The 16,185-nt window shown below is 56.8% G+C and overlaps 1 protein-coding gene across 4 annotated transcripts; it reads left to right on the top strand.

The window, feature by feature from the left end:
• Nucleotides 1-6,797: 6,797 nt before the first annotated feature.
• Nucleotides 6,798-14,824, top strand: PAOX (polyamine oxidase). Of its 4 annotated transcripts, XM_081572735.1 has the most exons (8): nt 6,798-7,014; nt 7,569-8,055; nt 8,697-8,896; nt 10,732-10,750; nt 10,895-10,990; nt 11,635-11,741; nt 12,207-12,364; nt 14,449-14,824. In XM_081572735.1, the coding sequence occupies exons 1-8, from the start codon at nt 6,831-6,833 to the stop codon at nt 14,590-14,592; spliced, it is 1,395 nt and encodes a 464-aa protein (XP_081428861.1). In that variant the 5' UTR covers nt 6,798-6,830; the 3' UTR covers nt 14,593-14,824. The 4 variants fall into 4 exon arrangements, with proteins under 4 accessions (XP_081428861.1, XP_081428858.1, XP_081428860.1 ...); XM_081572732.1 differs by having other exon boundaries at nt 10,732-10,984; nt 11,629-11,741; XM_081572734.1 differs by having other exon boundaries at nt 10,732-10,984; nt 11,629-11,741; nt 12,779-14,824.
• The last annotated feature ends 1,361 nt before the right edge of the window (nt 14,825-16,185 follow it).

The following is a 16,185-nucleotide window of genomic DNA, read 5'->3' as shown; positions in this document are numbered from 1 at the left end:
TTTGAGAGTCTTCTGTTGACGACGAGAGCTACTCCTTTTCTTCTGAAGGATTCTTGCCCACAGTAGTAGATACAATGGTCAACTGAACTAAATTCATCCATTCCTGTCCCTTTTAGTTCACTGATTCCTAAGATGTCGATGTTCATTCTTGCCATCTCCTGCTTGACCACATCCCACTTACCTTGATTCATGGATCGAATATTCTAGGTTCCTATACAATACTGTTCTTGCAGCATCAAATTTTACTTTCATCCCCAGACACATCCACAACTGAGTGTTATTTCTGCGTTGTCCCAGCTGCTTCATTCTTTCTGGAGCTGTTAGTAATTGTCCTTCACTCTTCTCCAGTAGCATATTGGACACCTTCTGACCTGAGGGGCTCATCTTCCAGTGTCATATCTTTTTGCCCCTTTCATACTGTTCATGAGGTTCTCACAGCAAAAACAGTGGAGTGGTTTGCCATTCCCTCCTCCAGTGAACCATGTTTTCTCAGAACTCTCCACTATGACCCATCCATGTTGGGTTGGCATGGCATGGCTCACAGCTGTATTGAGTTATACAAGCCCCTTCACCATGACAAAGCTGTGATCTATGAATGGGCATGATTCTATGTATAGTAAATGTCCAGAATGGGTGAAGCCATAGAGGCAGAAAGTAGACCGATGGTTGCCGGTAGCTGCAGAAGGGGCTGGGGGGCACTGCTAAAGGGCACGGGGTTTCTTTATGCAGCGATGACAACGCTCTAAACTTGACATGGTGATGCTTGCACAACTCTGTATACGTCTTGTAAACCAGTGAATTGTTCACTTTAAATGGGTGAAGTGTATGGCATGTGAATTATAATCATAAAAGCTGTTTATAGAAATGAACAGCCTGATTTAGTTAAGCCACAGATAATGTCACTGGGTAGTTACAGCCTCTGTTGCCATAGGTGGCCCTTGGGCATCAGAGGAAGCCCATGACTTTGTACTAGGCAGACTGAAATGAGGTGTGTGTGTCAGAGCTGCTGCTGGTGACCTGCGACCCAGCAGAATAGTCCAGCAGCTGGCCACGGCCACATGAGCAGGCGGGCCAGTGACGACAGACCAGCTGCAGGTCAGAGGGTTGGCTGTAGTCACTATAGCATTCAAGTGACAGTACTACACTGAGGAGACAAAAAGCATGCATGGCACACCCCTACAGCTCCTGGGTCCAAGGTGCTCCCTTCCCGGGAGTCAAGAGTGCTGCCCTCGCCCCCGGGCCGTAAAGTCAGTGTCACAGTTTTGTAACTCTGCCTTTCCGCCTATCACCAGGCCTTCAGTCCAGATGCGGTCAGGTATGAGTGGGACGAGGGCATTTCTACACCTTGGCCACCATGCGGGTACTCAGCCACGTAGTCCCTGCCTCCGTGGTGCAGAGTCCTGCCAAGCAACAAAAGCCTCCAAGAGGCTGAGCCAGAATTAAGTTCGAGCCCCCCAGACTCCTTCCGGCTGTTCCCACCCAGGGATGGTCAGGGCCGAATCTCGAATTTTCTAAATAGGCCTAGGTAAGCCCTGTCATCCTGACCTTTACTAGAGAAAGGCTGACTGGCAGAGAAGAGGGAGGAGGTGAGGAGGGCAGCGTGGAAAGATTCTGCTCTGACCATCCCTGGGTGGGAACAGCCAAAACAGGGTCAGGGGCCATTCACCTGGCTGGGCTTCAGCTTAGCTGACCCTTGGGTGAACATCTCAGGAGGGCGCTCTGCATGTCAGGTGGCAGAATGGGGGTAAAGTTCCCCCTGAATAAAGGGACACCTGGGCCAGGGTGGGGGCACCCCAAGAGGGGCTGTTTCATTAGACTTGCAGGGTCACCTGGCCCTTTCCTTCTTAGTCGCAGGATGTCAGGCTGAGCGACCAGGCCAGAGGTGCGGGCAGCATTATGGGCTGGGCTCAGGCCCGGTGCTTTAGCCAGCAGGTGGCACCCCTGAGCCCGGGCCGCCTCTGGGTTCCCGAGGTCACTGCCACCTCCAAAGGCGCGAATCTCGGCTCCCTCGCAGGCTTCAGGCTTCGGGCTGCGCCTGCGCCGCGGGGACAAACGAGGTGAGCCCCCTCCTGGGACCAGCATGAAGGTGGCCCCCCGACTCGCCGCGAGCGGGGGTGCTTCAACCGGGCGCTTTCCCTGCGGGACAAGCTTGACGCGAGCCTGGAGGGCACCAGCCTCTCGTGGTCCCCGGTAGGGGAGGGGTGCGGGGATGCGGAGCAGCTTGGAGAGGCGGGACTTAAGAGAGACAGGAAGGGCAGGGGGTGCTCGGCGGCGGGGCGGGGCGGGGCGGGGCGTGGAGTGTTGAGTGAAGAGCCCGGGACAGCACACGTACCGCAAACTCGCAGCAAAGTCATCAGGCCTCTCCAGAGCCGCCCTCCGCCCCTGCCGTCCCGCAGGCAGCGGGCTGTTACTGGCAGTCACGCCTTGATCTGCTTGGCAGCCTGTAAAGACCAGCCACAGAAACTGTTCAGTATCAGGAGCCGGTCAGCCTGTAGTCTGGGCACAGGTGGAGAGTTTTCAGAGCTTTGCTACTGGTCCATAGTGACACCTCTCCTCAGTTCAGTTCAGCTGCTCAGTCGTGTCCCATTCTTTGTGACCCCATGGACTGCAGCACACCAGGCTTCTCTGTTCATCACCAACTCCCAGAGCTTGCAAACTCATGTCCATCGAGTCAGTGATGCCATCTAACCATCCCATCCTCTGTCGTCCCCCTCTCCTCCTGCCTTCAATCTTTCCCAGCATGAGGGAGTTTTCCAGTGAGTTGGCTCTTCACATCAGGTAGCCAAAGTACTGGAGCTTTAGCTTCATACCTCTCCTAGATAGCTCTTTTAAAAGGCAGGTAAATGGCAACCCAATCCTATGGACAGAGGAGTCTCTCAGGCTACAGCCCATAGTGTTGCAAAGAGTAGGACATGACACGGCTTATCAATTAGATAGCAGTAGCCGCATCCCTTGCATGCATGTCTCACTGGAGGAAAAGACCACATTCAGTTCAGTTCAGTTCAGTTGCTCGGTCGTGTCCAACTCTTTGTGATCCCATGAACCATAGCAAGCCAGGCCTCCCTGTCCATCACCAACTCCAGAAGTTTACCCAAACTCATGTCCATTGAGTCAGTGATGCCATCCAACCATCTTATCCTCTGTCGTCCCCTTCTCCTCCTGCCTTCAATCTTTCCCAGCATCAGGGTCTTTTCAAATGAGTCAGCTCTTCACATCAGGTGGCCAAAGTATTGGAGTTTCAGCTTCAGCATCAGTCCTTCCAATGAACATTCAGGACTGATCTCCTTCAGGATGGACTTGTTGGATCTCCTTGCAGTCCAAGGGACTCTCAAGAGTCTTCTCCAGCACCACAGTTCAAAAGCATCAACTCATTGGTGCTCAGCTTTCTTTCTAGTCCAATCTCACATCCATACATGACTACTGGAAAAACCATAGCCTTGACTAGACGGACCTTGGTTGACAAAGTAATGTCTCTGCTTTTTAATATGCTATCTAGGTTGGTCATAGCTTTCCTTCCAAAGAGTAAGCGTCTTTTAATTTCATGGCTGCAGTCACCATCTGCAGTGATTTTGGAGCCCAAAAATAAAGTCAGCCACTGTTTCCACTGTTTCCTCATCTATTTGCCATGAAGTGATGGGACCAGATGCCATGATCTTAGTTTTCTGAATGTTGAGTTTTAAGCCAACTTTTTCACTCTCCTCTTTCACTTTCATCAAGAGGCTCTTTAGTTCTTTTTCACTTTCTGCCATAAGGGTGGTGTCATCTGTATAGTTATGTGACCATTTTCTGTCTTCCTCCCACTGGGCTCCCATGAGGGCTGGGATTCTGTTCCTGTTACTCAGGATTGAGTCCTCAGCACCTTTATTACTTGCATAGGTACTGTCTTCTCAAGTTTGAGAAGCAATTCGATCTTAAACCTCATTCCAGGCAGTGGCACTGGGTAACTGGCAGCAGCCTGGGAGGCATTCTCTGCAAACCAGGATCCCAGGAGGGAACAGCAGGTGGGAACAGCAGGCACAGCTGGAGGTGGGTCTGCTGCACCCAGTAGACGGACCCTCCCCACTCTTGTCCACTCTTTGGCTCCCATAATCCTGGCAGCAAGGCTTATATGCTCTAAGCAGAAGACTGGAAGACCCTTCCCAGGGAGCCTGACCAACCCAAGAGGAACGACTTAGAGACGTGGATGATCGGGGTTCCCCAACTAAAGCCCCTCCCAAGGAGCACCCCCGAGTCAAGCTCAAATTTGACAAGCCCCACTCCCAAACAGCCATCTGGTCTATCGTTCCTGTCACCAGGAGACAGACAAACATCACCTGACATCTCAGAGAGCCAAAAGAAACAGGAAGAAGGACCCAGAGCACAGCGACTGAGCAGGACACAGCACTCACATCCCCAGTCTGCCGAGAAGGTGAAGCATGAGGAGACCCTTCTTTTCTCTAGAAACAAGTACCACAGAAGCAGAGCAGTAAAGATGGGAAACGAGGACACGTGAGCATTCAAGGGCCGGGCTCAACCTCGGACAGCCTAAAGCAAGGACTTGAGAAAGAGCTAAGAGCAAACCAGTAGGGAGTTTGCTCAGGGACGAGTCATCAGCAGAAACGATTGATTGGTGCAATAATGACATCATTTGCTAGGACTGAAGTAGAGGAATTTCCAGATTGAGGGCCCTCTGAGTGGGGGGCACAATAAATAAAAACCATGGAGCATGGGAGCACCACATTGTGAAACTTCAGATCTTAATTTTTCTTAAAGTTTTTAATTTTTTTGGCCACGAAGCACAGCATATGCAATGTTAGTTCCCCAACCAGGGATTGAACCCGTGCCCCCTGCACTGGACACGTGGAGTCTTTTTTGTTTAATTAATTATTTTCGACTGTGCTGGGTCTTCATTGCTGCACACGGGCTTTTCCTAGTTGCAGTGAACAGGGTCTACTCTTCGTTACGGTGTGTGGGGTCCTTAGTGTGGTGGGTTCTCTTGTTGCTGAGCTCAGCTCTAGGCCTCAGGAGTGGCCCACGAGCTTTGCTGCTCCACGGCACGTGAGATCTTCCTGGACCAGGGGTCACACCCGTGTCCCCTGCACTGGCAGGCGGATTCTTCACCACTGGACCACCAGGGACATCCCCAGAACATCTTAAAAACTTCCAGGGAGGAAAACACCCCCATTGCTTGTAAGGGATTAGAAATTAGAATGGCATGGATTTCTTCACAGCACCCCTAGGAGGGAGGAGAAAGGGAGCAGTGCCTTCAGAGTCCGAAGGAAGAGGCTTCGGACTTAGAATTCTATGCCCAGGCAAAGTACAGATCAAGTGTGAGGACAAAGTGAAGGTATTTTCAGCTTCGCAAAGTCCTTTAAAGAATGATCCCAGACACCTCTTCTGGGCTTTACCAAAACACGAGAGTGAATGCGAGAAGAACAAGACTATATGACTGAGGAGGGCAACACAGGGAGAGAGAAGGGGCTCCGTGGAGATGGAGGAAGACTCCAGACTGAAGGAGAACCTGCCCGGACTGAAGCTAACTTCCCTCCCGGCCCATCCCCGCTCACGGAGGCACCGCGGGTAGCGGTGGGAGCCGCAGGACCAGGGGTGGGAGGATGATGTGCTTACAGGGCAGCCCGATGGCCCTTTTAGCAGAAAGCAGGCGCTTTCTAATCGCTGCAAGGCTGTAGGGGAGACCTGCCCGAACCAGAATCATTCTCCAGAAATGCCTGCAGGCTCGAGCTTGTTTCCGGCTCCTGGGGTCAGAGCGGTGGGCGGGGGCGGGCCTCGTTCTCCACTCACTGTTTATCGTGCACTTTGTACTTCACGTGTGTGGCACTCGGTGCATGGAGACACGTAACTGTGGACACACTCACACCAGGGTCGTCGTCTCTCCCCATCCGCCCTGACACCTCGGCACCACGCTCCATTGGCTTTGGAGATGAAGGCGCTCGCTCGCGCATCGGAGGCAGAAAAGAGGCTCCTCCTCCGCCTCCTGGCCGCCGTTCCCACGTCTCCTGAGGACCAGGACACGACCCAAACAGGCCAGTCGGCCGCCCCGATTCTCCCTCGGTAGGGACGCTCGCGCACACCGCCGGCACCGGTGGATAACACACCGACCCCTCCGCGCTGGCCCTCGTACCGCGGGCGGCCCTCCGCCACCTTCCCGCGTGGTGGGCCAGACCTCGCGTTCCAACCCACCGGCGCGCGCAGCGGAGCCAGACCCACGCGGGGGGCGGGCCGGGCCGGAACTCCTTGCTCCCCTCGCCCCGCCCCTCGCCCGCCTTCGCCCATCCTCCTCCGGCCCCGCCCCTCCTTTCCCCTCTGGCCACGCCCCTCGCCTATTTCCCCCTCCGGCCCCACCCCGCCCCTTTCACCTCTGGCCCCGCCCCTCGCCCCTTTCCTCCTCTGGCCCCGCCCCTTGCCCTCTTTCAACCTCCCGCCCCGCCCCTCGCCCATCCTCTTCTGGCCCCGCCCCTCGCCCCCTTTCACCTCCCGCCCCGCCCCTCGCCCATCCTCCTCCGGCCCCGCCCCTCCTTTCCCCTCTGGCCCCGCCCCTCGCCCCTCGCCCCTCGCCCCTCGCCCCTCGCCCCTCGCCCCTCGCCCCTCGCCCCCTTTCACCTCCCGCCCCGCCCCTCGCCCATCCTCCTCTGGCCCCGCCCCTCGCCCCTTTCCTCCTCTGGCCCCGCCCCTTGCCCCCTTTCACCTCCCGCCCCGCCCCTCGCCCATCCTCCTCCGGCCCTGCCCCGCCCCTTGTCCCGCCCCGAATCCCCGCCCCTCCTCTGGTTTCTTTCCGGCTCCACGAACCTCCTAGCGGCGGGGACTCTCGGGAACCGCCCGGGACGGCGCCAATGCAGTCGGGTGGTCGTCAGGCGGAGGCCCCGGGCCGCGGCCCGCGGGTGCTGGTGGTGGGCGGCGGCATCGCGGGGCTGGGGGCGGCGCAGAGGCTCTGCCGCCACCCGGCCTTCTCACATCTTCGGGTTCTGGAGGCCACGGCCCGCGCCGGTGGCCGCATCCGCTCGGAGCACAGCTTCGGTAACAGCCTCTCCCGGAACCCCTTCCCGGAGCCCAGCCGATGCCTCCGGAGCCCTGCTGTCTCCTGGCTCGGCCTACGTCCAGGGTTAGGCGTCCCGGAACCCTTATCCGGCCCCTTGAGCGAATCCCCGCTTTGCCCCACGTAATTACCGAAGTTCACTGCTCCCTGAAACTCAGCTGCCCGCAGTGAGCAGGGTCGGCCGCTGCGGCGGAGGGGAACCCGTGACTACACAGTGGCCCTGGTTCTGACCGCGGGAGATAGCCGCCGCCCCCAAGCCCCCCACCTCCAGCCTCCAGGTTGCTCCTTGGTGCCTCTTCTGCCCCGAGGCCTTCCTCCAAGTATCCTTCCCAGGCACGTTCAGGCCAGCACCCCCTCAGGGGGTGTTCCCCTAAGCCAGGTCTGACGGGCCCTGCCGCCAGAGCCTGTGGTCCTCTGGGACCGGGTGGCCCCCTGGCTGATTTTCCCAGCGTATCTGGGAGGGGCAGGGCTGAGTGCGGCAAGGGGAGGGACTCAGGGCAGGGAACCTCAAGGGGGCCTCTCCTGCCGCTCTCAGGTGGCGTGGTGGAGGTAGGCGCTCACTGGATCCATGGGCCCTCCCAGGGCAACCCGGTCTTCCAGCTGGCTGCCAAATACGGGCTGCTGGGGGAGAAGGCCCTGTCCGAGGAGAACCAGCTGATCGAGACCGGGGGTCACGTGGGCCTGCCCTCTGTGTCCTACGCCAGCTCCGGCGTAAGTGTGAGCCTTGAGCTGGTGGCGGAGATGGCCAGTCTGTTCTACAGTCTCATAGACCAGACCAGGGAGTTCCTGCAGGCGGCTGAGACCACCCCGCCCAGCGTCGGGGAGTACCTCAAGGAGAAGATCCGTCAGCACATGGCCAGCTGGACAGAGGGTGAGGAGACCAGGAAGCTCAAACTGGCCATCCTGCAGAACTTGTTCAACGTGGAGTGCTGCGTGAGCGGCACCCACAGCCTGGACCTGGTGGCCCTTGCACCTTTCGGGGAGTACACTGTGCTGCCAGGGCTGGACTGCACCTTTCCTGAGTATGTGCCTGCCCCACCCGGCCACAGACCCCTCTGTGCTTCCCCGGACTCCCTCCATGCACCCCCGGGGGTCCCTACCTGTACCTCAGGCCAAGCTTTGGGAGGCAGGGGATGGGGGGAGGGACAGGGGCTGTTTGTCTTCCCTGTTTTAGGGAGATTGGTCATTTATTTCCATAGTTTTGATCACTTATGAAAAAGAAAAGAATTCTCAAGAAAAAATGATTAAAAGAAGGAAATGCATCTTGTAATGCCTTGCTCCCCCCAGGTTTAGGAGGCCTCCTGCCTGTAAGCACTGTGGGGGCTTGGACCTCAGAGATGGGCAGACAGGCCTCCTCTGTGTTGAGGTGGCTGTCCCCTCACGTGGCCCTCATGAGACCGTCAGGACTCCCCTGCACAGGGAGGGCACAGATGCCCAGAATGAGAGCCCTGGGCTGGGTGAGGAGGGACCTGCTCTGCACGAAAACCTGGGGAGCTTTGCTCATGTAATCCTCCCGTGAGACCCCCTCACTCCCTGCCCTCCTCCCTGGCTGAGCTGGGACCAGAGCCCCCTGCAGCTCCCTGATCTGGCGTGAGCTTGGAGGGTTGCAGAGCCTCGCCTCCAGGGTCTGGTCCTGACCACGGGACACCTCTGTTTCCCCCAGGGGCTACCAAGGACTCACAGACCGCATCATGGCCTCCTTGCCCAAGGACGTGATGGTTTTTGACAAACCCGTGAAGACCATTCACTGGAATGGGTCCTTCCAGGAAGCTTCTGCTCCTGGGGAGACACTTCCTGTGCTGGTGGAATGTGAGGATGGAGACTGCTTCCCAGCCCATCACGTGGTCGTCACCGTGCCCTTAGGTAAAGCCTGCTGTTCTGGTCAGTTCCTCCAGTTCCCTTTCAGGTGCCCTGGCCTCTGGCTTTCTCCAGCCTCATTCACTCTGGGGCTCTCATTGGCTGCTAAGCTCACGTTTTCATTCTGAGTTTGAGTTACTCTACTGTGCTTTGTAGCAATTGTCTGCTTTGAAATAAAGTTCACAAGAAGGGGAAACACAGGTCAGCAGCTGTGTTGCTCATTTGGAGGTAATTCACGGAAAGGCTGGGACGCCGCCAGAGGCTCACCACACTGCTTTCTTAGCAAGGTGGAGAGGGCGGAAAGCCAGGTCTTATGTCCCAATGGTAATCGAGGAAGGAGTTGTGAGCATAATCCTCTTTAATCCTATTTAATTTCAGATCTGATGCTTTAGATCTAGTAGTAGGAGCTGGCAATCTGGTAAAAGGTGGAGATAACGGAAAGCAAGTTTGTGCCTGTTTATCTCATCTGCTCCTCTGGCAGCTTGGGAAATCTCTGCCCCACACCCTATTTGACAAATGATAACACAGAGAAGTCACTTAACTGCCCAAGTTCACAAAGCTGATGGTCGCCAGCATGGCTGGAAGGTGAAGGGCAAGGGTTTCCCCTGCCCCGATCCCACCCGTGGGCACGGATTCTGCCTGTCCCCTAGGGAAGGGTTGGCTGCGGACTGGCTTGCTCAGTGCCGGCTCCTTCTTCCCACAGAGGACTCACACCGCACGCGTTCTTGGCACAGTGCTCCGCTCCTCCGTTTCCAAGTCAGCACAGACAGGTCTGCCACAGTCCTTGTTCTCTTACACAGAAGGCCTTGTTCATGCACAGCTGTGCTGTGGGCTCACTGAGCCTGCTGCAATCAGTAGGTGCATCATTATGGCTGTGTCGTCACCGTTCACAGGGGGCCAGGCACCTGTCCCATTTGTTCTTTATAGCCACACTGTATTTTCTCATGTGTAGGTACCATTAATTTGGAGGAGGAAATGGCAACCCACTCGCGTATTCCTGCCTAGAGAATCCCATGGACAGAGGCGCCTGGTGGGCTGCTGTCCATAGGGTCGTGTAGAGTCGGACATGACTGAAACGACTTAGCATGCGTGCACACATTAGAGAAGGAAATGGCAGCCCACTCCAGTGTTCTCGCCTGGGGAATCCCAGGGACGGAGGAGCCTGGTGGGCTGCCGTCTATGGGGTCGCAGAGTTGGACACGACTGAAGTGACTTAGCAGCAGCAGCAGCAGGTAGCATTAATTAATCCTGACACAAACTTAGTTTTCATGTGTTCTGTTGCACACAGTGTGTTTGGATACAGATGTGTAGGACCAAGTCCAGTCCTGTAGGAACTGGTGGGTTGAAGCTCTACAGCGAGAGGGTGGCTGAGGGGAGATGGTCCCCTCTGCAGTGTTCACGGCAGGTGCCTTGTTTCCTGTCAGACTGTCGGTCTTTTTCTCATGAACTAGCGAGGTTGGCTTGTGCTGCGAATGTTTCCTCTCCTTGTGGTCTGACTTTGGGCTAAACGCTGATCAGTTTTCCTGTGGCTTCTGGGTGAAGCCTGTGTGTTTCACTGTTCTGCAAACTAACCCTGGGCAGCCCGAGAGGCAGCAGGCTCAGGCCTGCCCCGCAGAGCGGTCTGGGGCTGGGCCACCTGATCCTGCGTGGCCAGGTGTTCTTGGGGCCTGCCCGTCCTTCCACTGAGTGCTGGCTGTCGGGGCTCCGGCCTGCAGGGAGCCTGCGTGGGTCCCAGGATGCCTTTCTCTGACTCCTCTGATGGGCTCAGGGTCCATTCCTGTGGCTGTCGATTCCCATTTAAGAGACTGACATAGTGTAAGGTGTCCAATTTTGAATTTCAGGTTTTTTTAAGAAACATCTGGACACCTTCTTTGAGCCGCCACTGCCCACTGAGAAGGTGGAAGCAATCAGGAAAATAGGCTTTGGGACCAACAATAAAATCTTCCTGGAGTTTGAGGAGCCCTTCTGGGAGCCAGACTGCCAGCACATCCAGGTGGTGTGGGAGGACACGTCGCCCCTGGAGGATGCCGCCCCCGAGCTGCAGGATGCCTGGTTCAAGAAGCTCATCGGCTTTTGGGTCCTGCCTCCCTTCCAGTATGTGTTCTTTCTGGTTTTCTCCGAGGAGGCCTGGGTGTGAGCTCTCTGGGGGGTCCGGCACTGTGTTGATTCTCCTCGGGGCGTTTCTGGAGGGTTTAAATGAGGGGGGACCCCGGGGGTACCCTAAAATGGTGAGACAGGCCCCCTGGGCCCACTCCCTGCAGGAACAGACAGAGGCCACTGTGTGTGGCTCATCAGCCGCTCTCGGGACCTGGAATGTTCAGTAAATCCTTGCAGTTGTTTTCCTTGTAAGAGACACACTTTGCTCATTTATGAGACGTGTTTGCCGAGGACCCAGGGGTATTCACCCCTGGCAGCCAAGCTGGGGTCCGCATGGTGCGCCTGGTCCCCTCCAGCCCATCGTGTGGGTTTTTTTTTTTTTTTTTCCATGCGGGGTTTTATAAAGATAAGTAGAAGGGTCAGGACTTGATACAGAGTCCCCGACCGTGCTAGGGACAGCTGTCCCCACCGGCGTTCGACAGTGGACACAGCAGGAACCATCTTGGTGCCCTGAGAGTTCTGACCTTGCAGACCCCGTGTCGAGGGACCCCGGGGCTTCGAGGCCACACCGACGGAGCCACCGGCCACGGCCGAGCAGGTGGGTGGGGCGGGCCTGGTCCAGCTCTGCTTCTCTCCGGCAGGGCCAGCCACGTGCTCTGTGGTTTCATCGCGGGGCTCGAGTCCGAGTTCATGGAGACCCTGTCGGATGAGGACGTGCTCAGGACTCTGACGCAGCTGCTCCGCAGGGTGACAGGTACTGACCACAGGGGCCACGCTGCGGCCTCCCACCCGAGCGGCTGGTCTGTGACTGGGACCAAAGCTCCCCCAGAGAGGAACTGGGTTCGGCCCTGAGTCTCTGGGGACATCCTTCCCATATCAGCTGGCACTAAGAGTTCTCCTCCCTGGGGCACTGAAATGGCTTTGCAAGCACTTCCCACTTCTCTTTTCTAAAAATCTGCCACCAAGATGGACGCGAATGTCCGCAATCAGAGCTTTACAGGAGAGACGCCAAGGCTTGGGAAAGGCAGCCGTGTGTGTCGGCAGCCGTGTGTGTCGGGACGCTGCTTCAGGGGCCTCCTGAGGGGAGCCCTGCGCTCACACCCCCTGGGCTTGGCTCCCCAGCAGTGGTCTTGCTGTTAACTGCTCGATCTTTACGGCGGGAGGCTCCTTGTGGACGGGTGGGTGGGCTGCTGGCTAACCTGTGCATCTCTTGGCCCAGGGAACCCCCGGCTCCCCGCGCCCAGGAGTGTGCTGAGGTCCTGCTGGCACAGCGCCCCATACACCCGGGGCTCCTACAGCTACGTGGCCGTGGGCAGCTCTGGGGACGATATGGACCAGCTGGCCCAGCCCCTCCCTTCAGACGGCAAGGGGGCGCAGGTAGGAGGAAGCCGCCGGCGAGGGCACCGGGTCCCAGGGAGGGCTTAGGGCCAGGACAGGCCCCGCGAAGGCTGGGCTGCCGGCAGTCAGCGGGCCGGGACCCTGTGACTCAGAGTCCATTTTCCTTTTGAAACGTGTTATTTTAATCAGAATTATACATCCCTGTAGCTTGAAGTGTCAGCATTCTATAATGATGGCTAACAAAATAGAATAAAAACAAAATATAGCATTCTGGTGGGGACACACCGCTGACCCTTCCCAGGCTGTATTTCAGGCTGGTTCTGATTGCTAAATAATACATTAAGCTACTGCCTTTTTAAAATTGAAGTTTAGTTGATTTACAGTGTTGTGTTAGTTTCAGGTGTCCAGTGAAGTGACTCAGCCACTTGTATATATGTATGTATTCTTTCTCAGGTTCTTTTCCATTGTAGTTCTACTACTTTTTACAAAGGAGCTTCCCTGGTGGCTCAGTGGTAAAGAATCTGAGACATGGGTTCAATCCCTGGGTCGGGAAGATCACTTGGAGAAGGAAATAGCTACCCACTCCAGTATTCTTGCCTGGAGAATCCCATGGACCGAGGAGCCTGGTGGGTTACAGTCCATGGGGTCACAAAGAGTCAGACACGACTGAGTGACTAACACCTTCACTTTTTACAAAGCACTGAATTGTGGAAAACTTTCAACACTGCAAAGGTTGGCAGAACCTTTGGGTTCCTGTCTCCAGCTTCACAGCTGTCTGCTCCTGGCGTCTCCCGGCCCTCCTAACTCACCTTCTAGTAAGCATGTCCCACAGGTGATGTTGTTTTATCTGCAGCTGTTTCAGTGTGCATCTCTAAAAGATCGAGGACGTGTCTTAAAATACGTAACTACAGCACTGTTATCACCCCTCGGAATTCGCACATCCTCCAGCATTCCCTGTTCGGTTTTCTATGTGCCTTTCCCCCCATGCCTCACAGCATGTGGGATCTTAGTTCCGAGACCAGGAATGGAACCCGGGCCCCCTGCACGGGAAGCGCAGTCTTAACCACTCTACTACCAGGGAAGTCCTTCTAAGTGCTTTTTGATAACTTCTTGATGCTTCACTTTCAGGAAATGCTGATGGAATTCTGACCACAGCAGGCAAAGTTTTAGCTTTCTTCCACTCCCCCACCCACCCAGCCCTCAGGCCTCTCCCCACCCTCCCAGGCTTGACAAAGTGATTTTGTTAAGACTGCTGTTTGCACACAACCTTGCTTGCTGTGGGCACTGTCCACGCCTGAGCTGCCTTCTTTTTGGTGGTGGAAACAACCACTCCCCGGGCTGCTGAATTCTGTAGGTGGGCGCCGTGGGACAGCTGTTTCTGCCCATGGTGTCCAGGGCCTCAGCTAGGGGTGACTCAGGGCCGGGCTGGGTCATGCGGGCTGCTTCTCTCACACGTCTTCCCTGAGCAGAGCTGGCATGTTGGCCAGAGTGCCTGCCCAAGGCCTCTCTGAGCAGCCTGGGCTTCCTCACAGTGTGGCGGCCTGGGCGTGGTCACGCTGCCCTGCGGCTGCCTGGGGCGTCTGTGAGGGCCGTCTTTGAGGGCAGCTGCCTCGCTCCAGTGAAGCTGGAAGAAGAAGTCCCGCACTCAGGGGCTCAGAGCCCAGCTGTGCTGCCCTCCGGCGTGTATTCAGTCATCTGGGATTCTCCTGAATTATCTCATCATGGTTGTTTTTTTTTTCCCCTTTTTCTTTTTCTGGATTTCTGGTTGGATGGTGTATTTCTGAGCTGGCCCTAGAATTTTCTTATCTTTTCCCTGCTAATTTCCATCTCTGGTGTTTTGTTCTGTGTTTTGGGCGATGTTCAGATTTTCTCCAGGACTGCCTGAGGGGTCTTCCACTTTGCGATCCTGTTGGATCCGGGTGTGCCAGCTCTGAGGGGTCCTCACTGTTTTTGCTCCTTCCCGTGGCGGTGGCCGGGTGCCGGTCCTTGTTTCCCAATCGCATCAGGATGCTGGGTTAAGGCAGCAGCAAAGAGCCACATTTGCCATCACTTCTGCAGCCAGGGGACAGGTGTGGGGCTGGTGGCCGAGGCCTGGCATCCAGCTGACCCCCGCTTCTTTCCAGCTCCAGGTACTGTTCGCAGGCGAAGCCACACACCGGACGTTTTACTCCACCACGCACGGGGCTCTGCTGTCTGGCTGGAGGGAGGCTGACCGGCTCATGACGCTGTGGGACCCCAAGGCCCAGTGGCCCGAGCCCAGGCTCTGAGCCTGGCTCTGCGCTCCCACTGCTGGGGTGGGGGAGGCTGGCCCCACCTTGTCCTTTGACGGACAAGGTTCAGGCCGGCTTGGGATGTTGTCACCGGGGGTCAGCTCCCTCATTTCTCAAGTTGCTGGATTCCAGCCAGGGCTGAGCTTGAGCTGAGCGCAGTCTTCCTGGAGGAGGGAGATGTGGGATGCTGCCGCTGCCGCCGTTGGTGGCACATAAAGTGTGTAAAACAGCCTGTGTCCAGAGTCTGCTTATGCCTCAGAGCCGCAGCCTGGGTGGCTCTGTCCTCGTCTTGCCCCAGCCCTGGTCACTGCGGGGCTCTGTGCCCCCAGCACATGGCCCGCCTCCCTCGGACACCCTGGACCCTGGGTGTGTTCCCAGGTCCCCGCGTTCTCATTGTGGTGGCAGCGGAGCTGGTGGGCCTCCCCGGTGTGAGTCCACAGACCCTTCACCAGGCACCGGCTGCCCTGTGGGCTGGGTGAGGGCCAGCGAGTGGGAGACGGGAGTTCACGGGGGATGGGGGCACCCTGTTCTGATCTGCGGGCCCAGGGCTTTCTGGAGGAAGTGAACAGTGAGGCCTGAAGGGCACAGAGGGACGGGGTGCCCTGGGCAGTGTTGGGATAAATGTGGGAAGCCCTTGGGGGGCCTGGGTGCTGTGCTCAGCTGCCCCCATCTCATTTCACTGCATCCTCAAAGTGTCCCAGGGAAATGGCTGCATGGCCCCCATCTCACAGCCGAGGAAAGGTCAGAGGCCTCAAGTGGGGTTGGCAATGGCCAGTCTCACAGCTGCTATGGCAGAGTGTGGGCATCTTTCCAGGACTGTGCCCGGAGGTGGTGCAGCTGGAGGCTGGCCTGCAGAGGGAAGTGGGGAGCTGTAGAGGCTGGGAGTCCACACAGCAGGCATGGGGCCCCCTGGCCTGGTGCCCACCTCGAGGTCACTGGCTCCTGATCCTCCTCGGACCTCGGGCTGCATGGTGTGTCCTGCTTCGCGTGTGGCCCTGGAGGAGCGTGTGCGTGCCTGAAGAACCGCCACTGGGCTCCTTTCCAGCCCCAAGTGGCCAGACTGTCAGCTGTGGTGCTGGCCATGCCCTCAGCCCAGCACTTTCTCATCACCTTCTCATCTTAGGTCAAATTGCCCTCCCAGGGACCTCTGCCCCCAAAGGTCTGTCTGTGTGTCCACTCCCTTGTGTCCCTGGAGTTGCTTTGCTTGGGGCACCTGCCAGTAAGACAGCTGAAGAGAAATCCGGAATTTGGCAGGATTTTATTCTAGTCCTTTGGTCCTAGGGCCGTGGAAGGGCAGCTTCTGTCAGCACACAGCCCTGTGTTGTTGTCTCAGGTTTTGTGAGTCCGTGTGCAGGACTGAGGCTGTCTGGGTGGGGAGGGCAGCTCCGTGAGGAAGGTCTGGGAGGTTGCACAGGGGGCCCAGGTGGTCTCAGTCAGCCACGGGAGGGCCTCTCTCAGTCCTAGAAACAGCTCGCCCTGAGTATTAGGCTTAGGGCCATCAAGATGACAGTAATGATATCTTTGAGCTGAGAATCTAAGCATCTTTGGAGTTTTAGGAGCTTGTTTAAAAAATTCCATTCGCTTCATACT

This window comes from Giraffa tippelskirchi, chromosome 2 (genome assembly GCF_054371585.1).
Source record: "Giraffa tippelskirchi isolate mGirTip1 chromosome 2, T2T-mGirTip1v1.2.pri, whole genome shotgun sequence".
NCBI classification, from domain to species: domain Eukaryota; kingdom Metazoa; phylum Chordata; class Mammalia; order Artiodactyla; family Giraffidae; genus Giraffa; species Giraffa tippelskirchi.
This window is presented reverse-complemented; position numbering and strand designations above follow the sequence as displayed.